We start from the raw sequence: 22,939 nt of genomic DNA on the forward strand, positions 1-22,939 counted from the left end.
ATGAAGTCACAACCCACTATCAGTCATACGGAGGTTAGCGGGTTTGAAGAGAGCTTCCATACCCCTGGCTCCAACATTGCCACCGATATCGCACCCAGAAACTGCTTCGTACGGTGCCCAAAGATCACCTTTCTCATCGGCCCCGAGGGTGGCGATTATGATGCTTCCGCCGGCGAACACGCGCTGGAGTGCCAGATCTGCCTTGTTTCCAAACTTGAAATCCGCCCCGCCTCCTCCCCTAAGATCAAGTCCGACACACGGCCGGCCATCCTACCGTGCGGTCACGTCTTCGGCCACCGCTGTCTCGCCAAGTGGTTACGTTCCCACAGCGCCTGCCCGTGCTGCCGGCTGCGATTGCGGCATTGCGGCTGCGGCCACCGGGTGGAGCCCCGCGTCGTCGACCCCAGCTCCATCCTACACCTGCCGCGGACGCTGTCTGACGGTGGCGTGATCGGGGATCTTTGCGGGACGTGCCGCGAGCAGCGGCACCAAGAGGCACAGGCCGCCCGTTTGCTCCAACTGAGGATGGCGTACTGTGAGGCCCGCGACGTCTGGCGCGCCTCGGGGGATGTTCGGGATCAGAGGGCTATGGAGGCGGCGCGCGACGACTTTGAGGAGCTTGGCTTCGCGAGCAGCGTTGCGAGACTGAAGTTGGACCACGCGGAATGGTGAGGCCGGGTCGCCTCCCGTTTAGGGGCAGTGTTCTAATTTTACTAATAGTTAATCCATCATTAAACAATCAAAGCAAGGGTTACTAGAACATAGTGAACACATTTGGTAGACCCGGCCAGGACAGAGGAAAAAAAAAGGTCGGCAGAGGCCGACATTGGCATCGAAAGACATGATCACACAAGGCTTGGCAGGCTCTGAGACACATGGGCCTGGATCAATGCTGGATGGTGGTGAAGTTGAACCCTGCCCCCGTATCAGATGAACGGTGGCTAGCGTAGCCGATATCCAACGGTGTCGCTTGGAGCTGCCGAGAAATTGACATGTCTGCCCACCTCGCGAGATCATCTTCATCGATCAATCTGAGACACGATCGCCAATACCAACAGATGGGTAACACTATCATGCCCTCGACAAACGTGTACCGTAATGCACATTGTCTGGTTGGTGGGACCGGGACATAGACGTAGGTGGCAATGTTCGAGAAGCTCAAGAAACTACTGTAAGCCAACAGCTTTGCTATTGAATTTGCAGGATGCGGGCCGAATGAGGCTCCTTTAAGGTTTAGTGTTGCACTCCACTGACAAGAGCCACGAGCCTCGGCCGTTCAGTCAACTGTAGCTCCTGCGTTACGGACTGTAATAAATTTCAATACTTACATCCGAACTTCTGCAAAAATTTTCAACTCGGGTCGATAGGTCGAACGCTGATCCGTTGTTTCCCCGTTTCACTTGGTTAGTACCTGTCAAACTTGATTGATGAAGGGATTGTAACATCTTCCTGTTGTGCTACAGGATGTAGTGCAAAATGCCGAAGCAAGGGCCCCCAAACCTCCAGGTACTGCAGGTGCCACCCGAGCTAGACTTAAGTCACATTCCGCGTTCCATCGTACTTTCCGCCGCACACGAATCAATCATTTCAGGTAGCTGGGAAGGCCGTCTGTTGGGCAATTGATTATTTGCAATTGCATTTGATCAATCAATGGAGCTGCAAACAAAGCCCATGATTCAATATCCGAGTAAGACCGCTGCAGCTGGTTGTCAATCGGTACTTGGTCCGGTGCAGTACCTCTAGCTGTGAACTGCTCGAGCTCAGCCAATTGATGTAACGGCCGCTAAGATACCTACCTAAATCACCAATTCTGCAGTACAGGGGAAATTGGTAGAAAAGCGCCTCTGGAACCATACCATGCGCCTAACACATGTGCCAAGCGGCTTCGAAGCCGTTGTTTTAGGTCCATCAGGAATCTGCAACCAGCTGAAATGGTGTTCCAATTCACCATGGACCACCGACGGTGCTCAGTGAAGCTGCGACGCCGTGTGTTTTACAACCTTGAAGCAGACCCTGGCCCGGATCTGTCCGCCACGATCCGCGTTCGCTGGTAGTCTGGTACGCATGAGCTACTCAACTACTGTACCTACTTACCTAGGTAGCCTTTAGCCACTTGACAAGAGAAGCAAGCGACTTGACCCTCGGGTATAGACTGTGAACATCTGCTAGGTTAACCTTGGGGTTGGTGTGCCTTAATGACTCAATCCCTTCTACCACATCATACAACTTATGCTTTTCGACTTCGTTTCCCGGCCTCCAGCAGCCCGAAATAACAAGAACACACCATCCAACAATTCCGCCCGCCCACAATCCTTCTACGATGCGCCCACTCTTCATGTGCAACTTACGATAGAACCTTTCAGATGGCATCACTCAATTACCAAAATAGTGTCATCAGCAGCACCCACAGCTAGCTGGCGGTGGCCCGTTTCCCTCGTTCCAAGCCACCCGCGGAACCGCCTCTACCCCGCTAACCACCGTTATCCCGAGAGTCGCAGCAGTGCCTGTACGGCCAATCGGCAACATGCCGACTTATCTATGCCACGGCTTTCGTTGGCATAGGAAGAGCATCCGCTACTTTGTCGTGATCCAGGATTTGGACGACGCCGCCCCGGAATGGATCGTGGCCCGTCAGAGCGCCGTCGCTTTCCTGTATCGTTTCTATGACCTCTTTGATTTTCTTCCGCCCAGCAATCCACCCCGGAGCCAGGGTAGCTCGAGCGGCAATAACTACACGTTATCGAACGGCTCCCATAAACACTCCCACCCCCCTAGCGCTCACCAAAACCACCACAGAAGATTCGAGACCAACGAACGCGACGATGCTCGCGTCGGCCGAGCCCTGGATACATGGTCTAATCGCATTCGTGACAATGCGTCTCGTAGTCGTAGCCGGAGCCGCACCCGGATGTGCGGGCGCAACAATGGCGCGGCCTCACGAGCCTCGACGCCTGAGCTGGATGCTACCTTCAACGATTGGTCTGTCGTGAAACTACTGGAGGAGTATGATCCGAAGAATGAGGATCAACTCAACGGGCCTTGGGCATATGTGGCAGATCACATTGTGCGCGTGGATACCTCGGCCTCGATAGCCGAGGAGATGATGAATTACGAAGAGAAAATGAAGTCTGAGAAAGTCAAAGCCATGACCGGCCCGAGTGACGAGACAGGGCGGAAACCGAACCCCTCCGGCAACAAGAAACATGGATGGTTCGAGATGCTGCGGGACAATTTACAGCGAAACGAGGAGATCCGATGGTATGTTGTGGTTTGCGGTGACGAGGAAAGAAGCCTTTCCGCCAAGGATGTCGACGAGAGCCGTGGAAATATCGCAGCACGAGGAGGCTTCGGTCTGAGAAATCCGCCGCCGCCTATGGATTTCGACGAAGAAGAGTTTATCTGCCGTTTCCCCGAGCTGCTGGGGAAAGGGGGCGATGTACCAAGGACCAAAGACTGGCGACGACCGAAGGCTACCAAACCAACGCCTCAGATCGCCGGCGAGCCCCCCGCAGACTTGTGCATGCCCGAGTTTCCAGACTTCGAGGTGCGTCCATTATCCTTACGGCCGCCGCCAGCACGCAAGACGCCGCCCGTGGTACCGACCAAAGATCACCCGCGACGTGCTCCTCCTATACCTACCGCGCTGCAGATGCAGGAAATGCGCAAGGGATCCATAGAAGATTTATCGAGACCGAAGACGCCGAGAAACGGTAGTAGTGGCGGCCTACGAAAGTTCTTTTCGAAGCGGAATTTGCATAGCCCTGGCCCCGATTGAGTCGAGCCTTTTTTTTCTTTCTCGATGATAAAAAAGTTCAGCAACGGGCAGGGCTGCCACTATCATCGCCGCTGTCGGCAAAACGGGAATGGTGAGACGGTAAACCAGACCATAAGCTACTTGAAGCGAAGTAGACTGGGAAGCATTGCAGACGGATCAGCCAACCAATGACCCAGGATACGATCGGCTCGACCACAATGCTCCAGCAACGCTTCAAGACAGTGATGAAGCATGCGGCCCAACACCCTGGTGTAGAGGGAGCAGGCACGCCGCCCCGAGAACGATGACTGTGTTAGATGCGATCCGAGCTCTTCCCGAGGAGCAGGCTGTGTCGTGCGGACGCCCAGCAGTATCAGCACCAACAGCAGGCAGAGAGATTAGGTCTAGAAGGCAATCAGCTGTAGTTGGTCAACCTGTGACACCGATGTTTGGAAATGCTGTATGCCTGTCAGATTTATGTCCCTTGGATTAAAAACAGCGATTATGTCCACGAGTGAACCCTCCTTTTGGACGTATTTGTGTTCACTTACCATGCACGCAGGCTTGCTCTACATAGATCGTATCCCGATTGGTTCGGCTTACTTCTGACAGCGATGGAATTAGAAGCTTACGGTGCATGTTTCATTCGTTTGAATTGTCAGCATCTATAAAAACCATCAGCCCAGAGTTTGGCCCATTGGTTTGGCGTCCCGTCATCAGATCGTTTTGATTAATATACAAGAAATAACTCCTCTCTCACTTCCTCTTCGCCTCCTCTACCGCCTTGCTGTCCTCTCCGTGGAAGAAGCGAAGGATCGCCGCCGCTGCCACGTCGCCGTCGTGCTCGAGGTGTGCCGTTTCCTTGGCGCGTTCGGCGTGCTCGAGGTCCTTGAGGCTGCCGCCGTCGACGCGGATCTGAATCTCGCGGTGTACCATGTCCTCGTCGAAGGCCAGGTGTGCCTGCGTCGTGAAGACGCGGTCCTCGATGAAGATGCCCTGCACCGACGTGTGTGGGCTCGAGCCCCACACGTGCACCTTGGTGTCCTTAGACAGGAGCCCGCCCGAGGAATTGGGGGTCGGCGGCGCCGTCACGTGGTCCAGGTGCATCTGGTGCATGTAAACGTACGGCGTCTCGGGCACGTCAAAGAGCTGCTGGCCCACTGGCGTCAGGTCGATCTTGCTGTGACCCAGCTCCCACTTTCCGGACTCCTCGGGGGCCACCGCAGCACCAAAGAGACGGCAGAGGAGTTGGTGGCCGAAGCAGACACCGCTGAGCTTGGTTTCAGGGTTGTTTATCCATATTTCTAGAGAGGGTTTTCAGTGAGTCTCTTCTTGATACATTGGTCGAGTCTGGGGGGTCGTCTCACCTCGCAACAGGTTCATCAGCTCTATGATCCAGGGGTTATCTCCGTGGGCGTCGTAACAACTCCCCGTCATGAGGATGGCGTGGCAGTCCTTGATCTCGTCATAGGTCGGGACCTTGCCCCCCTTTTCGGTCACGACGAACCGGCGATCCGTCTCCACGCCGAGCGGCGGGTTGTGGTTCAGGCCGGCTTTGGAGAAGTGGTGATGCAGGACCTGACCGTAATTGCCCTTGTCTTTTTGAGTATCCGGGGGTGTCTCATCAGTTTCCAGGACTACCTGGTGAGTCTCGGTGTTATTATCATCTTTTTGAAGTTCAGGAGATCCAACAAAGGAACCTCTGGAATGAGCAGTGCATGTATCCCTCCCCCTCCTCCCGAGACACTAGTACCGTGATGATCAAGCACTGGCACCAGGCACCAGGAGCAAGAACTGCTGGGGTAGGAAAGGGTATAAATCGAAAGTCGCTTACCATCCGGATCTTGGGCAGATCTTTTACTACCATTTTATCGATGGGGACCGCTGCTGCTGCTACTGCGTATGGTCTGCCGCTACTACCAAGGCACAGAGGTCTCGTCGTGGGTCTGATTATGGAGAGACGATAGAAAGCTGCTGGGATAGTGATACCTCGAAGCTTAAAGACGGCGTTGCAACTGGTGAAAGGGCGGATCATTACGTTTTCATGACAATAGAGAATCAGATTTCACCGAGTGGGCACCGGATGCCCTTTCTATACTCCCCGAACAAGACCCTTACCTAACCACTGATTTCGTCGCACAATAATACGCATCATCTGAACTATGACGACATCAACGTCAAAGGTTTTCCGCGTCTAGTCCGCCGCGTAGTCCCGATCCACTTCCCCGGAAAGCGGCACCGGTGGGCTGGTTGGGATGAACCGGGTTACGCACCCTCGTCCATGATCCATCATCGTCCCCGGCGGAGCACTCAAATTCGGCCGAATTCTTTTTACACACGTTAAGCAAAGACGCGATCAATATGTGTTTTCCGTTGAAATATTAAACCATATCGTCTTAATCGACTAAGAGTTAAATTCAACCTCGCCTTTTTCGACAAGTACCTCTGTGAGACTTGTTGGTCCGTAGCTTCCACAAAACAGAGTTTTTGTTACCCAATGCCAAGTCCCGGGCGAACTTGGCTGGCGGAAAGGAAGCCTCATGCCCAGCAACACTGACGTTGGAAGGGAGAATTTCAAGTTTCACAAGTCCACAAAGCACGGAAAGAGTTTGCCGTTTACATCCTCCATACTTTTGCTCTAATGTTACATGGTCCTGATTGATTTCACTTTGATCTGCAAGGGAATTTTGTGCCACACCAGCCACGTTTTCTGCCTCGCCATCCACTGATCGTCCAATAGTTCGATATCAAAATTCCATAGCAAGCGGGCCAAGACCAGCCGCATTTCAGCATAAGCCATGCTGTGCGCGCCCGTTAGCAAAAACAAAAAGAATTGGCCTGACCGTCCTTTTAAGAGATGTTTGTTTGAAACTTACTTAACCCCGATGCAATTTCGAGGGCCGTACGAGAACGGCTGCATGGCGGCTCGATTATCGTTTGCGAATAGTGCGCCTTCCGAGTGCGGTAGCCATCGCTCGGGGACGAAGGATTTGGCGTCCTTGAAATTATGCTCCATGCGACCGGCTGAGAATTGATGGACTCCTACGGCGACTCCGCCGGGGGACCCATTGACCTTCGATCTCCTCTCCCGTTCCCGGAACGAACCGCGGAAAAGTACTGGGGCCCGGCGGGTACAGGCGCAAGCCCTCTTCAATGACGGCTTTCAAGTAGCTCAACCGACTCGTGGACTCGAGGGTGATATCTGCCTCGGATGTGAAAGCAGAACGGACCTCGTCGCATAACTTCTTATACTTGTCCGGTTTTCTGCCTAGGAAATACGTGATGCCTGCCAGGGCGGCCGAGGAGGTACCGCTGCCGGCAACGATGAACGAAGACGCCATCATGACCAGCTCTCGGTTCGTCAGGGTCTACGTCTTGTTTTGTAAGAGGTAGCTGATGAAGTCCTTGCGGTCCTCCTTCTGCTGGAGCCTCTTCTGCACCTTCGCGGACGTCATGGCCACGTGTTTCTGCCGCGCCGCCATGAGCGACGTCGGCGTGAAGTACTTCGCCCACCGGCCCAGGCCGTAGTAGATGAGGACCTGGTACCAAACGATGGACTTGGTGCGCGCGCCGAGGACCTGCAGCCACGGCTGGTCCACATTGTCCAGGCACCCCATAGCCTGTCCAAAGGCCAGGTCCGACACGACGTCGAACGCGAACAGACTGTACCACCGCTGCATGTCCTGCGGCCCGCTGCCCGCATCCCGGCAGCACCGCCGCAGCTGCTTCACCAGCTTCCCCGTGTACAACTGCAGGCAGTCCTCCTGCTCGCGCAGGGCGCGCTCCGAAAAGGCCGGGGCGACGGCGCGCCGGAGCCGCGCGTGCTTGTCGTGGGGCGCGCTGATGATGCCGTCGGCGGCGGTGGCGCGGATGTTGGGCCCCGCGATGGCGCGGCCGTCGAGGCACTTGACGAACTCGTCGGGGCCCCGCCGGCCGTAGATCTTCTTCCAGGCCTCGCCCCCGCTGCCCGTGTACGACAGCTCGTCGGGCGCGATGCGCACTACGGGGCCGTAGCGCTCATGGAGGGCCAATAAGGACCACGCGAGCTCTCCGCGCAAGCTGGTGATGATCCAGGGGAGCCGGGATGCCGCCCAGAGCTTGGGGCCCGGGTAGGCGCGCAAGGGGTGCAGAAATATGTTGTAGAGGGCGCGGCCGAGGAGGTAGAGAGTCAGCAAGACCAGGGGCCCTACTATGAGCCGGGTCGCCGATAGGGCGGACAAGTCGCCGAGCAGCATTGCGGTGTAGTAGTGTCCCGTTTGTGCTCTGTCGAACGCTCACGCAACTCAACAAACTTAATGGGATAACCGACACAGCAATGGGAGAACGAGTGGGATAAACACTACGGAGACAGAACAAACCGTGCCCACATGGGATAATCGACACATAACAGCCACGTGCGACCTCGAGCCTCTTGCAGCTATAAGTCGGTGAGCTCATTGAGGTGATCGGATCGGCATCACCCCTCATCTCACTGTAGCAAATGCCACCTAATCAGGAACGGTACATCGCTTGTATCGCGACCATGCCGGTTTATTTTATAGTTTACTAGGTATCCGTTTGAGGTCGTATTAAGACCACAATGCTGGCACCAGTCGACTTGAGCGCATCGACAACTTAACTTGCAGTTTCATCAGACCTGCTGGTTTGTTACGAAAGATGCAAATCCGATGTCATAAGCGGTTTTGGGGTTCAATACAAACCAAAGCTCATCGCAAGTTTGATTATCATGGTATGCAACTTCCAGGCCAAATCGCGGTTACGCATTCCGGCCTTGGATCCTGGACCGGACGGCAAGAGCCGAGCACAGGGTCGGGGGGTTTACTTAAACCAGTACCGAAGCTATCTGGTTCTTATCGACTCGGCCACGTGCTCTATTGACAGGACAGTAAAGCATCCATAGGTATTCTTCAAAACCCCAGCGTGTTGATCAACAGACTCCTCCAGACTTGTCCCCACCAACCGCGACTCAAGCTTTCAGAAGGGGAATTGCGCTCGCCGTCAACAAAACAAGCTTTTGGGCACATGGCCAAGACCGGGACGATCTCCCCTCTTTTTCTATCTCTTCTGCGTGGAAATGATTACTGCGTAAGTACTCTAGTCAATGTTGGGATCATCGCTGTCGCCATCATGGGGATGCTTGATTATACGTACTTGCTGTTTGCATCTTCATCCATGCTTGGACTCACACGACCTTGCCTTCCCACTGCCTATACCTCTCACACAATCATAACAGATGGTAGCTCTTTCTGTCGCGCTTTTCACTTCTGCGTGAACCTCCTTGACATACACTGATGGTTCACGATGCACGTACATACTTCGTCCCGTGCTATATTCAGTATGCTTATGCTGACTCCGTTCACCCACGAAGTTGGTCGTCAGCAGGTTTATGTGCTTCATAACCTGTAACAAAGGGGCCTCGAGCATCTTCAGCGGGTGGTACTCTTCGAACGCTGCTTGCTTGAATCTTTTGCTTCGCGCTGCACCCCAATTACAGCCGGAACAAGGCTCTCTCGCCTCCTTGGCGATCAGCCCTCCAAGTGACGCTCTTAGTCGGTTTCTTCTCTCTTCCAACATGTCTGGCAGAAACTCAGCATATTCCACTCGTCCTCGGTGGGTCTTTCAGATCAGATTAACTCACGGGGAAGCCCATTCGGCAGTGTCTGACGCAGTGCTTCGTCGTCCATCAGCCCCATGTAGGATTCTGTGCAACGAAGTACGAGTGCTTGGCCATGGGCGATGAACATGGGCTGGTCGTCGAATAAGAAGGCAGCTACCATGAGGCAGGCTAGCTTTGTCGGGTCCGCAATGTCTCCGTTCTGGAGCCACTGGGCTCTCGCGAAGGTGAGGGCGACAGAGAGGTCGTACTTGTCGGCGGTGATGGCGATTTGGAGCACCTGCCGGGGCGAAATCTCCGCAGGCACCAGATCATTGCGATGGTGGATAACACAGCATATCGCGAATGTTGCGTCGGGGTCGTCTTCGATGAGCGGGACCTCCTTGGGTGACTCCTTGGACAGGCCTTGACCTTCGCTCCAGTTAGGCCCGAACATGACACGGAAGACTTTAGACGCGCAGCAGAGATACTGCGAGTTAACCCTCAGTCGTGCATGTTTCTTCTCTCCAACGACAAGAATTATATCGCCGTCCAAAGAGAAATCTTGTGAGATATCTTCTTCGGTGGTTGCCGTACTTTCTGCCTCAGCGGGAGCCGTATTCTCTTCAGTGGTAGCCATTGTGGTGTTTACGAAGATGAAGAAAGAAAGTAGGGTGGTGAGATCTGGCAAACAGTCTCAGAATTTAATGTGAAACGGAAGTAGGTAAATAACAATACAGCTCTGAGGCAACAATGCAGGTAGCCGTCGGGTGACAGGGGGGTGATTGCCTGAGACGATCCCACCACAGGATGTTGTTACTGGATGTTGTTGAATCTAACAATGTATATATATAATACTAGCAGGAAGCAGTTCATGAAGAGACGAAAAGTGACTGAACCATCGTGGCTAATTAAGGCGGTGATTGTGGTGAGGTTGGAGGTTGCAAGGTGAAAGGAACCTACTGAAGTTGCTAATCTACTATGAGCTATCATCTGCGCTTCTCGTGAGGTGACCCTGTGGTGAATGGAAGAGCTCAGCAGTTTGTATAGAAAGGCACGCGCCGCTCTCTTGTTCTCAAGAAAGACCAGTCACTTTGGACTGCCAAGGTACGTCCATCCAATCCTCCTCCAAGCTCACCACCAACAGCGACCACCAAAAACTCAACATCACCAGAACCACGACCAACCACAGCATAGACAACCAAGCCATCCGACAGATTTTGAGCGCCGTTGGCATTCCTGTCAACAGCACCGAGAGAGCCATGACAGACAGCATCATGCTCTCTTGTGTCAAGCACTTCAACAACGACTACGACGCGGTTCGACCCCGCGAGCGAAACCATGTGATGAGAGGCGTTTTCAAGGCCGGATGGAACAACAAACAGAAGCCCATCGTACCGGCTGAATTCGCTCCCAAGGATCTAGGCATGACCCAGGTCGGAACCTGGAAACACGTAGGTTGACGCCTCTCGTGTGCTCTTTTGCAGATACAGACATGGCCAACGACTAGCTACGATACAGGAACTCCCAGCTGGAGCGTAAGCCCAGGCCACCGCCAACCGCCTCGTAGATCGGCGTCGCCAGGCAAGCGCCTTAGCAAAGCCCCAAGAAGCTGTCAAGCCGCAGAAGGACCTTGCCCGGAAGCAGGGCGCCACCGCCTTCGTCCGTCCCCGAGCAGTATGATATCCCTAGCCCGTGAAGTGCGCAGTAGCATGCTAATCCGTGTGGTGTTACAGGACAAGTTCGCAGACGTCGTGCACTACGACTGGGTCGATACGAACAGCAAGTTCGCCTCAAGCGGCGACATCGAATGGGCAACTCCCGGCAAGTTCACCCGGGAGCTCCGCACGACCGCGCATGCCACGGCAGACGACGCGATGGCCGACTACATAGTGGAGTGGAACACGACCCTCGCCGTGTACCTCATCAGACGCTATAATTGCAACATTTGGTAAGCCACTAGGACTGCTGTCCCTCCGATGAAGTCTAACCGCTAACCACTGGAAACTAGCCACCACACCCCCTGCCGACCCGCCGATGAGAACTTCGCAGATTACCAGGTGGGCGACTTCATGAAATTCCGGTCAATCGAAAGTGCCCTGAGAGTCCAGTCCGGTGATTTTGTTGCCGTCGTGGGAGCAGCGGATGATAGAGATGCCTTGATGCCCAATATGCCGCTACTATGATGTTCTTTTCTCAAAGAAGATCCAGCAGGGCATTTCGCCGCCGCTCCAAGGAGTTGTTTGGAAGATCATGACAGGGGCCCGACACCCTGGCGGACTGGAGACACCAGCTATAGTCACATTCCTATCTTATATAGGCATAAAAGAGTTTTGTCGCCCCGACCACCAACGAGACGACCTTGCCTAGCCAATGGCCTCCAGCTCCCGAGACACCCAGCCGGCCGGGTTTTCCGTAAGTACATGGTCCAACACTTTGTTGACTTGGAGCCTTCGAGTATTGATCACTTATGTATAGGATGATGGGAAGTACCGGCTCACCCCCGGGTCCATCGAAGAAGAAGAGATAGAGCAGCGAAGACCCTGGCTGCCGGCCAAGGGGGAAAATGGAGAATGGTGGACTATGAAAGCCCTATCAGATATTACCGAGGACATGGTCCTATACTCCAAGAAGAAGCTGGCCGCATACTTGAAGGATGCAGCCAAGTACTTCGACATGGAGAAAGACCACCAGCTTCCAATCACAGCCAAGAAGGACGATGTCGGTCTCATCTGGGTGGAGAAATCTTATATCGGCCGAGACGGGAAGCTGGGACAAAGCCTTGCATGTGCACCTGATAGAGACGTCAATATCCAGCTCTGGGGATCCCGTGACGTGTCTATCGATGGACAGCAGCCGGGATGGCAGATCCTGGCCAGGGGCACTACACAAGCCGGCAACCTCGAACTCGGCGTGCCAAAACGACAGCCCGTCTCGATTAGCGACATGAAAATCGCTTTTCAGTGGACAGAGGCAACAGCCCAGTCGAGAAACTCGAAGGAGTCAATATTCAACCAGCTACACGAGGTATGCTCTCCATTTTCCTGAGCGGCATGTTAAAGTTTGATACTTATGGTTCACCAGATATGGTTCAAGACTATCGCCGATAATGTAGAGAATATGCCCAAAACTGTTCGGATTTCTGGCGAAATTATAAACCAGCTGAAGGACACCAAAGTTAGGGATATCTTGATCGCCGAGCTCACAAATGCCAGCAAGAATGCTGGTAGTTGGAAACTCTTGAAAGATGGCCCAAGCCATCCTTCAAAGATGACTGAATTGCTCGAACCTTTCAACCATCTAGACGAAAAGCAAGTCAAAGAATGTGCTCGCTTTGTAGAGCACATCTACGCGATACGAGAGTTTTCTGTCATCCCTAAGGGTAGCGAGGTCCGTAGCAAAGATCTCAGACTCCCCGATGGGCGGGTCGTCGCCGGTATTGGGGTGCTCAAAGTTGCCTGACGGCCCGGTAAAGGAAGATATTGAGATATGGGGTGCTTATACCGGTAAGCAACAGACTGGCTATTAACATGACATATCCCGATGTACACGTCTTATTTCATCATGCTCAATACTAACTGTACGCACTGGTGAACAGGTGTTACCAGTAACATGCAGAAACGTACGCCAAATCATCTCACACAGATCAACATTTCCGAGAAAGCTGCGGGCACGCATTATCGAATGAGCCACCTGCTCAGGCAGTTCACACGTTTCAGTGTCCGGATTTACCGGATCATGTCGTTTCGCTCAATCTCCTCCTTCCTTGCAAAGGTTAATGGGCGATATTTCGCATAGCAATGCATGATCAACCTTGACGACTCTATTAATCCCTTTCTGCTTCATCTTGGATAGACTCTTGACCAGGATTGCGTTGACAGCAGTTCTTCAAACCGGCAACATCTGAGAGGTATTAGTCGAAATTACCCTGCCGCCAATGCATTACGTCAGCTTCATAGCATGACTCGACTTTCCCTGGATTTACCTGATGTTGGCACCAACAGAGGCGTCCTTGGACAGACCTGGGATGTGCCTCTTATCGCTTCAGGTCTACAGGAAGAAACTTCTTGGACACGATTTCCTATCTAAGCCGCCAATGGAGCTTTGCACATGTATATCTACATAGGTAACAAGATGCCAAAGGCCGCAAAAGGCTCAGGCAAATGGTATCTGGTTTACACGGGTCCAGTTGGTCAGTCTTACACAATGACTGGAATAAATATTCGCCTGAGACATTCTGTACTCCCTATTTACGAGATCAAAGTTCCGGGCCGCGGTCCTCACCCATATCGAATTGCGACAATGCCATGCCCAGGTCCTATTACAGATCCGTTGAATATCTGGGAGAGAGCGAATGATATTGCACTCCAATTCCAGTATGACGACGTTCCCACCATGCCCTATCCAGCTACCCGACGGCACTCAAACGTATACTTGCAAGATATCCTTCGGTTTTGGCCGTGAATATGTTTTCATGGCGCACGCCGCCGCGGGCCATCTCAGAGAGATGCGTCAAAGTGAACCGTTCGGTAAGTTAATGGGGTGGCAATCGAAAGACGGGCGTTTCCAAGTTGATATTGACAAGATGAGCGTCTTCTATATTCTTCGTGACACAGTTGAAGAGGATGAGGAAGAGGATGAGGAAGAGGATGAGGAAGAGGATGAGGAAGAGGATGAGGAAGAGGATGAGGAAGAGGATGAGGAAGAGGATGAGGAAGAGGATGAGGAAAGCTAGACACACCATTGAACACATTACTACAGCAAATGAGTGTTGGGCGGAAAGCTCATGAACAGCCGTGGCGGCCTTTTTACCTACTTGTGGTCTTTGACATGTGCTGTCGTGGTAAAATATCGGTCTGGTTTGATATCAACTTTTAAGAATCATCGTTCCAAATCATTGCGTCAAATGGCAAAAAGCTTCGCCGACACTGTACATATTCCCACTTATATTCTGGACGGCTTCAGAGACAGCAACACGCGAGACAAAGTAATCACGGACATGATCGAAGCCAGCAAAGCTGCTGGTAGTGAGGACGTACTCAAGGATGGCCCATCTCATCCATCGAAAATGACTCAAACGCTTTAGCTTTTTAACCACCTTGACCAAAATCAGGTTGAAGATTGTAGTAAAATCTCTCAACACATATACTCGATTGTGGGATTCGCTATAATCCCAAAAGGCAGTGAAGTGCGCGGCGACCAACTCAGAATACGTGATGGTTCCAGTTCAAGGACTGTCGACCACATTCATTGTCTTGGAATACCTGACGGAGTTCTGCAAACAGATATCGAAGTCTGGGGCATCTATAATGGTAAATAATACTCGTGGCGTCTTTCATTTTTACCTTGCGATATAATGTGGATTGCTGACACAATGATCTGATAGGAGTGTGGGACTCATTACAGAACCAGTCATTTATTGCACAAGCTTACTGCTTTCGAAGTACGGGTCTACCAAATTATGTCTTTCCTTACATGAAAAGTAATCGCGGCCTAATGGTGTGTCCAACCTTACACTCAATCCTCCTTGTTCAGCAAGGCGCTCTTCCGCGCCAAGTCCCCAGCCAACTGCCGCATCGGGATGTTGGCCATGAGGTCAAACACCGACACCTCGACCGCCACCTCACGCGCCACCCAGTTCCTGACCTCGACGGCCACCAGACTGTCGACACCGTAGGCGCTGAGCGGCCGGGCGGCGTCGATGTCGGTCTCGGGCATCATCATCAGTTTGGCCAACCGCTGGACCATGGCCGCCGTAATAAGGTCGATGGAATCCTCATCGACGCGGCCACAGCGGGAGAGCTCCTCGCGCAGCGAGATGGTCGCAGAACCGCCAGCCGAGGCTCCCGCCGCGAGGTTACGCAGGGCAGCGAAGCGACCGTCCTCGATCCAGTACCAAGCGTCGTCATGCTCGTTGTAGGGGAGACCGCACATGACTTGGGCCGGGTGGGCGTCAGAGCCCTCGACCGCCGTGGATAAGAGGCCGTGTAAATCCGAGTTGCGCATCACCTTGAGACCCATGGCCTTGACATGGTCGACGTACTCGTCGTGCTCGGCAACGAAACCCACGCTGAGCAAATAGCCAATATCGATGGTCATGGCACGCAGACCCTGGCTACGGCGGTAGCTTGCGAAGTAGTCTTGGAAGATGTTGCCAGCGCCGTAGTTACCCTGACCGCGATGACCCATGACTCCGGCCAACGAGCTGAGCATCACGAAGAAATCGAGATCGCGCGGGAGGAGCTCATGAAGGTTCCAGGTTCCGTGGACCTTGGGACCGACCGTGGTGCGGACGTGGTCCGCTGTCATCTTATCAAACAGGGTATCATGCAAGACCATGGCGCCGGTCACGCAGCCGCGAATAGGGGGAAGATGCTGGATCTGGTCAAGGACAGACTGGAGTGCGGCCTTGTCTCCGACATTGCAGTCGAAGGCATACGTCTTGGTCTCGTATGTCTTCTCGAGGTCAGCAGCATAAGCTTTGTTGTCCTCACTGCTGGCTGCCGATCGAGAAAGAAGCACGATGTGCTTGGCTCCCTTCTCTGCCAACCAGCGAGCGATCTCGCGACAGATACCGCCCAAACCAGCAACCACATAAGTTGCATCAGCCGTGATCCCGACCTTGGGCATACGAGGCACGGCGAGGACCATGTCTGCGTCGTCGACGCTTATGACGACCTTGCCCATGTGCTTGCCAGTCTGCATGTAGCGGAATGCCTTCTCCACGTCAGACATGGTGAACTTTTGTATTGGCCGAACCGGCTTAAGAGAACCGTCGTGAATCAGCTTGGCTGTTTCCCCCCATAGCTTCACCGCACGCGGAGTCACGTTATTTTCGAAGTCAAGCAAATTAATCCCGATGTAGCTCTTGTTGTCCAAGAAAGGCTTCATATCCAAGCCCGTGTTGGCAAAGAGGTCGGCCTTGCCAATTTCTAGGAATCGACCGAACTTTGCCAAGCAGTGCCACGAGAGACGCAGGGACTCGCCAGCGAGGGAGTTCAGGACAGCATCGACACCTTTCCCATTAGTGGCGCGCATAATGCCACGGTGGAAACTAGTATCGCGGCTGCTAAAGATGTTGTCCTCGGGTATGCCGTATTGGTCGATAAGGAGTTGCTTCTTCTCCTCGGGACCAACAGTTGCGAAGATCTCCGCACCTATGCTCTGAGCAATTTGAATGGCCGCTTGACCAACACCTCCGGCAGCTGCGTGGATGAGTACCTTCTCTCCCTTGACTAGTTGACCGGCCGTGATTAGAGCGTAGTAGGCAGTGAGGAAAATAAGGGGCATCGATGCCGCCTCCTCAAAGTCCATTCCCTCGAGGATCGTAATGGCACCCTTGGCAGGGAAACGGACAAAAGTGGCGAACGTATCGCACGAAGCAGTCATGACTTTGTCGCCAGGCTTCAAATCGGTGACAGCCGATCCAACGCGGGTCACGACACCCGACACATCAACACCCAGTTTGTACTCTGCAAGGTTACCCAGCGCGACGAGAACGTCCTTGAAGTTAAGACCAACCGCCTTGACCTGAATCTCTATCCAGTCCTCTGGAATTGGCTCGTAGTACAACTCGTCCTCGATCCATCGGAAGGTGTCAAGCAATCCCGGGGTCTTGATGGTCAACTTAAGAGGTCGACCGCAGCCTGTGAAGGAGGTAGGCTCCGGATCACCCTTGGCCTCGTACTTGCGGAGGGATGAGTCCACATTGGGTATCCGTTCAACACGTGGAACGTAGACGCAGCGGCCACGTGCAGCGAATTCGCCGTCAGGGATTTCACCGCGGCTGTGCTCCAGCGCCACTCTGAGTACGGCATCGGATGCCAGCTCCACATCGATGGAGCTGGCGGGCTCCAGATCGAGGGTGGCAAGAAGGACGCCGGCGTCCTCGTTGCGGATAGCCCGGGAGAGACCTACCATGAGGGACTTGAGGGGCTCGTTGATATCCATGGCAGCTCCGCCCGTGATCCACAGAGTACCGGCCGATCCCAGTACGACGTCGCGCAGCTTGTCCCAGTTATCATCCGTAAGCTCAGCAAGCATTGGGGACTCCCACTCGGCCAGACAGATACAGTATTTGCCGCTCACGGCGTCTTTCGTGACCTGGTTCCAGTTGATGGAGTCCACAGTCTTGTCCGCCTTCTTGATGGTCTCGGCGATAGCAGCCCCAAGCTTGTCAGACGCAGGAGTGTCGGCGCCAATGACCAGGAACTGACTTGCAGTCTTGGAGGCTGTGTCGAGAGGCTTGGTGGATATGATCAGAGAAACGGGCTCCTTGGAGCTCTCCCGGTCACCACGGACATCCATATCGACACCAGAGAATCCAGCCTTGACCAAGGCCGTGTGCCACTCCGGCACATCGAGCAAGGGACCGCCGAATCGACCATCAGCCTCACCGAGCCACCACCCTGGCAGAGGTCCCATAATGAAACCACTGAAGATGCGCTTGATCGTCACCTCCGACAGTACGAGTCTGCCACCTGGCTTCAGCAACAACTTGCAGTGTTCCAGGGTCTCCTGGATGCTCTTTGTGGCGTGCAACACATTGGCGCATACAATGAGATCATAGCTTTCAGGGGCGAACCCCTGTTCTAAAGGCGAATTTTCCACATTACATGTACCGAACTCCATGATAGATGCATCGGTGTTAAATCTCTCTGCAGCCTTGGCAAGGAAACCGGGGGAGATATCCGAGAAGAAATATTTGGCAGCTTTGGAGGACCCATCGGGGTTGCGGAGACGCTCAAGGACGTGATAAGTGGTACCGCCGGTACCTGCTCTTGAAATTAGTACATCTCTTTCAGGAAGTCATCGGTTAATCTCAGAGGGGAATGCAGTCATCCCTGTCATAGGTGTTGCATCTAGCCCCCTTGAGGCACTGTAATGGGGTGGGATAAACGCCGGGATAAGGATGGAATAAACACTGGACAGGAAGGAATAAGTCCGGAATAAACTTACCAGCACCGATTTCCAGAATCTTGACACCAGGAGACTTGTCAGCAATGAGCCCGACATACTCCGCAACGTTCGTGTTAAACGAAGTCCCGAAAGCGCCCCTGTAGAAAGTGTACAATAGGTCCCCTTCCGTCATAACCTGAAGCGGCTCGACCTCCCGCATGAAGATCTTGGGCAGGTTTTCCCCGATCCTGTCCACCATTTGCACGGTAATGTCGCCACTGGGCGAGTGCACGATCGCGTCGCGGCACCGCTCGAGTTCGGCCTGCACCTCGGCGGGGTCCTCGGCCAGCGGCGGGAAGTCCTTGATGGTGGCGTGCATCCACTCCACGTACGACTTCCAGAACCCATCTTGGGGAACAAAGTCCTTGCCCTCGCCGTTGAACCAGTCGAGGCAGCGGTAGATGTGGTACAGGCAGACATACTCCAGCTTGTCGAGGACGGTCTCGTCGTCTTTGCTCTTCAGCGTGCGGCTGTAGACAATCTCCTTGATCTGGTTGGGTTGCAGAAGGTCGACGTCCTCGTGCCAGTTTTGGCCGAAGCAGGAAGCCCGGGATTCCTGGGCGACTGCGGTGCTGTCGCCTCCACCGCCGATCGAGGCAAGACCAACACCCTCCATGATAATGAGGGGCTCATCGTCTTTCTCGCATACATTGATCGCAGAAGTCCACGTCGTATAACTGGTCTTCTTGGCGGTGCAGTGTCCTTGCAGCTTAGTGCTGAGGGTGGTTGGCAGCTTGGATGAGATGAAGACGCGGTCAAAGAAGAAGGGTACCACAGCTTCAGAGAGCGACTCCTCTTCACCGGTGATGCAGGGGAACAGGAGATGAAGGATCGAATCCAGAGTTGCCGGATGCACGACGAACGGGTACTCGAACTGACAAGGCATAACGCTCTTGGTATCCGGAATGCTGATGATCCCATAGCTCGAGTCCGGTCCCGCGAATAGATCCGTCATATTTCGGAAGGTAGGGCCGTACACCATACCGATAGTCTCGACTTGATCGTAGAGGAAGCTTCGGGCGGGCCTTTCGCACTTCTCCTTGGCGTCCAGGAGAGCCTGCTTCTTGGCCGCCGACTCCAGCTCCAGCTCCTTCTGCATGGCCGGGGAGAGGGACGACTTGTATGTCAGAGAGATCAGACCGCGGGCGTGCACAGTCCATTCCCTCGTCTCTTCTGACCAAGACGAGACGGCGAACTCGTTCAATGAGGACGAGGGTCCTGCCTTGGTGCCGGTGCGGCGGGGGTGGAGCTGGACCTGCACCTCGACACCCTTCTCCGTTTCGGGAACGCGGAGCGCGGTCGTGATCGCGACGTCGCGAAGCTCGTACCCGTAGATCTCCTCGTTGATGTCCGCGATCTCCTTGGCCGCCTCGACGGCCATGATGACGATACCGACACCGGGGTAAATAATGTCGCCTTGAACCTTGTGCTCTCGGATCCAGGGGTTTTCGTTGCAGCGGAGGAAGTTGCGCCACGTCGGGTCAGGCACTCCTGGTATCCGGTATCCAAGCAGGTCGGTACGAGCCTTGGGGCGCTGTCGGTAGTCTCTGCTCAGGTAAGACTCATCCCAGAAGCTGCGGCTGGCACTGTGGTCCCAGCTATAAGGCGGCAGGTCCACCAACATCTTCACGTCCTCGGGCGTCTCGTTCACCAGGTTCAAGTCAATCTGGCATCCCTTGGTCCAGAGCTCGCCGGCCGCCTGAAGGGCCGTATCGACACCATTGACTTTTCGTCTCAGAACACTGGCGTACGCCAAGTCGACAAAGCGGTCCTCGGCCTTGAAGATGTCAAGTAGATAGCCCCTGAGGGCGGAGTGGGGTCCAAGCTCCACGAAGACACTGGCGAAAGCGGTACGGTCATGGCTGCGAGTCTTGCCCTGCGTGTGGTGTAGCAGAGCCCGTGTGGCGGCGGTGAAGTTCACTGGCGAGACCAGGTTGTCAATCCAGTATGAAGGATTCATGTCTTCCGCGGTGACCAGTTTCCCGGTGACCGAAGAGAACATGGGCAATCCGGTCTCGGGGGCCTCGTGAGGAATGCCTGCCAAAGCCTTCTCATACTGGGTCCGTGCCGCCTCCATGTGGAAGGAGTGATAGGCAACGTCCATGGGTAGCTTGGTGCACAGTACTTCATCCTTCTTGAGCGCGTCATACAGTTCGTCTATGGCTGGCTTGTCGCCAGAGACTGTGCAAGATCTGGGACTGTTCATGCAAGCGATGACTGCTCTGCCCTGCGCCAGGGCGCCGAGTCGCTGCTCGATAGTCTCGGCCGACGCGTTGATCGCGATCATGCCGCCATTCTTGGAGACGGTTGAAGAAACTTGACCCCTAAGCCAAGCAATCTTGACAGCCGCCTCGTGGGAGATGAAACCGGCCGTGTAAGCGGCGGCGATCTCGCCACTGGAGTGTCCCACAACAGCGACGGGCTGAACACCCCATGATCGCAACAGCTGGACGAGCGCGACTTGCAGTGCGGTACAAGCCGGCTGGCTATACTCGGTCAGGCGAAGGTTACAGTCGGCTTCAGACCGATTGAGCTCCTCATCCAGATTCCAGGGGCAACCGAGAGATGCGAGCACTTCCTGGGAGTATTTCATGCTTTCCCGGAATGCCTTGTATACATAAAGTCCCTGCCCCATCGCCCACCATTGGGCGCCCTGTCCAGTAAAGGCAAATGCAATCTTGGGTACGGCGGAGTTGGAGGATCGAACGACAGCAGGGATATTCCCCAGGGCCTTTTGGAGAGTCTCATTGCTGGATGCAATGGCGAAGCTCTTCCATGGAAGCACTGTACGCTTGGAGCTTAGGGTATAAGCCAAGTTGTCGAGTAGATCTGCTGTGGACTTGGAATCGGGTTTGGCGGAAAGGTAGGATTGGAGGCTCTCGACTTGGCGAGCGACACCATCGGCGTCGTTCGAAGCAAGCGCAAAGACTCTAGATTTGGTATCCTCTTTCGAAGTGCCATTGGTGCCGTTGGAATAACCATTGGTGCCGTTGGAGTGGCCATTGGTGCCGTTGGAGATCAGTCTGGGAGTTGTGAAATGGCGTCCCCTTTGGCCTGTTCGCGTCAAATATGAGGCGGCGTCCTCAAGAATGACGTGGGCATTCGCACCGCCGAAGCCAAAACTGTTGATGCTGGCGCGCCGAGGACCTTGATGGGGCCATGCCATGGTGTCAAGCGGGATCTTGACTTTATCTGGAAGGGAAATCTGCGCGTTCAACTTCTCGAACCAGAGATTTCGGGGGATTAATCCTCGTTCAACAATGAGTGAAGCTTTGATGACTCCTGCGACTCCAGCGGCACCTTCGAGATGGCCAATGTTGGTTTTCACTGATCCAACATAGAGATCAGAGGTCCTGTTTGTGCCTATCGTATTGAGAATAGCCTTTGCTTCAAGCGGATCGCCAGCTTGCGTTCCTGTGCCGTGGGCTTCCACATACGCCGTAGTCGAAGGACTGACACCCGCTTGCGCGTATGCCGTCCGGATGAGCTCTTGCTGAGCTTCGCTGTTTGGTAGCGAAATACCAGGGGTCCAGCCGTCCTCATTCGCCGCCGTAGCAAGGACGACAGAGCGGATAGTGTCACCGTCCCGAAGAGCTGCCTTCAAAGGCTTCAGGATCAGGACGCCGATACCTTCGCCTCGTGCGAATCCATCGGCGTTGGCGTCCCACATCTTTGACTTGCCCTCAGGGGAAAGAATCTTGGCGGCGCCGAGAAGGATGGACATGTCTGGACCAAACATGAGGTTGGCGCCAGCAATGACGGACATCTCGGCCTCTCCTGTCCGGATGCTTTGGCAGCCGAGGTGAAAGGCTGTCAGACTTGACGAGCATGCCGTGTCAATAGTCATACTCGGCCCCTTCAAGTCGTAAAACCAGGACAGTCGGTTCGAAGCCAGCGAAGCCGAGGTTCCGGTGGCGTGGTAGATAGATGGTCCCTCATTGTCGCGAGCTTGCAACGAGGGGAAGTCGGCGGTAAATGTGCCGATATAGCAGGACGTTTTTGTTCCGGCAATGTCCTGTAATCGCAAGCCTGCATTTTCAAAACCTTCATATGTTGTTTCCAGAAGCATTCGGTGCGTGGGGTCCTATTTGAGTTGAGTTAGCGCTTTCTGTTCCTGCCAAGGTAAGTAGCTTCCAATTACGCCATTGGCCGCTGAGCGTTCGATGAGTGCCATTATGCCACCAGTAAATCTACTGGCATAATCGTTCTTTGCTTCAATCGATATGATGGAATTGCCAAGGTAATTGATTTGTCCAATTTAAAGTTTGAAACTCAATAATCTTCAAAACATCAACACAGGTCACTCACCATGGCCTTTGCCTCCTTGGGCGTCACCGAAAAAAAGGGGCATCGAACACCTTGAAGTCTTGCTTCAGGAAGTGTGCGTGTCTTTGCTGGATGGATCCAAGCCGGTCACCGTTCGGGTGGTAAAACCCATCTACATCATATCTCTCCTTGGGGATCTCGCTTCGGGCTGATCGGCCCTCAAGCAGCATATTCCAGAACTTCTCTGGATCAGAGCCAACGCCGGGCGCCCTGAGGGCAATACCAATAACGGCGATGGGCTCAGACTGAGGCAAGGCCTCGGCCTGGTCGTATATTAAAGGCATGTTATGTTGTACAAATATCTGATA

The 22,939-nt window shown here is 54.1% G+C and overlaps 10 protein-coding genes across 10 annotated transcripts; 5 read left to right on the forward strand and 5 right to left on the reverse strand.

Annotated features, from left to right (window-relative positions):
* PG985_004586 (uncharacterized protein) lies at positions 1–672 on the forward strand (the record flags this gene model as incomplete). Its single annotated transcript, XM_066824355.1, has 1 exon — positions 1–672. One exon carries the CDS (start codon positions 1–3, stop codon positions 670–672), a length of 672 nt encoding a protein of 223 aa, XP_066687515.1.
* Positions 673–2,524: 1,852 nt separating this feature from the next.
* On the forward strand, positions 2,525–3,775 carry PG985_004587 (uncharacterized protein; the record flags this gene model as incomplete). Its single annotated transcript, XM_066824356.1, has 1 exon — positions 2,525–3,775. One exon carries the CDS (start codon positions 2,525–2,527, stop codon positions 3,773–3,775), a length of 1,251 nt encoding a protein of 416 aa, XP_066687516.1.
* A 735-nt stretch (positions 3,776–4,510) lies between these two features.
* PG985_004588 (uncharacterized protein) lies at positions 4,511–5,621 on the reverse strand (the record flags this gene model as incomplete). The annotated part of the gene is made up of 3 exons (XM_066824357.1): positions 4,511–5,058; positions 5,122–5,395; positions 5,589–5,621. The coding sequence occupies 3 exons, from the start codon at positions 5,619–5,621 to the stop codon at positions 4,511–4,513; spliced, it is 855 nt and encodes a 284-aa protein (XP_066687517.1).
* Positions 5,622–6,626: 1,005 nt separating this feature from the next.
* On the reverse strand, positions 6,627–7,095 carry PG985_004589 (cytochrome P450; the record flags this gene model as incomplete). Its single annotated transcript, XM_066824358.1, has 2 exons — positions 6,627–6,871; positions 6,936–7,095. 2 exons carry the CDS (start codon positions 7,093–7,095, stop codon positions 6,627–6,629), a joined length of 405 nt encoding a protein of 134 aa, XP_066687518.1.
* A 27-nt stretch (positions 7,096–7,122) lies between these two features.
* PG985_004590 (Cytochrome P450 monooxygenase alt3) lies at positions 7,123–7,989 on the reverse strand (the record flags this gene model as incomplete). The annotated part of the gene is made up of 1 exon (XM_066824359.1): positions 7,123–7,989. The coding sequence occupies one exon, from the start codon at positions 7,987–7,989 to the stop codon at positions 7,123–7,125; it is 867 nt and encodes a 288-aa protein (XP_066687519.1).
* Positions 7,990–9,378: 1,389 nt separating this feature from the next.
* On the reverse strand, positions 9,379–9,987 carry PG985_004591 (uncharacterized protein; the record flags this gene model as incomplete). Its single annotated transcript, XM_066824360.1, has 1 exon — positions 9,379–9,987. The coding sequence occupies one exon, from the start codon at positions 9,985–9,987 to the stop codon at positions 9,379–9,381; it is 609 nt and encodes a 202-aa protein (XP_066687520.1).
* A 637-nt stretch (positions 9,988–10,624) lies between these two features.
* Positions 10,625–11,533, forward strand: PG985_004592 (uncharacterized protein; the record flags this gene model as incomplete). The annotated part of the gene is made up of 4 exons (XM_066824361.1): positions 10,625–10,801; positions 10,896–11,024; positions 11,084–11,298; positions 11,359–11,533. 4 exons carry the CDS (start codon positions 10,625–10,627, stop codon positions 11,531–11,533), a joined length of 696 nt encoding a protein of 231 aa, XP_066687521.1.
* A 187-nt stretch (positions 11,534–11,720) lies between these two features.
* Positions 11,721–12,395, forward strand: PG985_004593 (uncharacterized protein; the record flags this gene model as incomplete). The annotated part of the gene is made up of 2 exons (XM_066824362.1): positions 11,721–11,762; positions 11,826–12,395. The coding sequence occupies 2 exons, from the start codon at positions 11,721–11,723 to the stop codon at positions 12,393–12,395; spliced, it is 612 nt and encodes a 203-aa protein (XP_066687522.1).
* Positions 12,396–13,725: 1,330 nt separating this feature from the next.
* PG985_004594 (uncharacterized protein) lies at positions 13,726–14,082 on the forward strand (the record flags this gene model as incomplete). The annotated part of the gene is made up of 1 exon (XM_066824363.1): positions 13,726–14,082. The coding sequence occupies one exon, from the start codon at positions 13,726–13,728 to the stop codon at positions 14,080–14,082; it is 357 nt and encodes a 118-aa protein (XP_066687523.1).
* Positions 14,083–14,864: 782 nt separating this feature from the next.
* On the reverse strand, positions 14,865–22,915 carry PG985_004595 (uncharacterized protein; the record flags this gene model as incomplete). Its single annotated transcript, XM_066824364.1, has 4 exons — positions 14,865–18,126; positions 18,365–22,389; positions 22,614–22,675; positions 22,723–22,915. The coding sequence occupies 4 exons, from the start codon at positions 22,913–22,915 to the stop codon at positions 14,865–14,867; spliced, it is 7,542 nt and encodes a 2,513-aa protein (XP_066687524.1).
* Between the last annotated feature and the right edge of the window lie 24 nt (positions 22,916–22,939).

Source organism: Apiospora marii (assembly GCF_038362585.1).
Source record: "Apiospora marii strain CBS 49790 chromosome Unknown utg000003l_segment0_segment0, whole genome shotgun sequence".
Lineage (NCBI taxonomy): Eukaryota > Fungi > Ascomycota > Sordariomycetes > Amphisphaeriales > Apiosporaceae > Apiospora > Apiospora marii.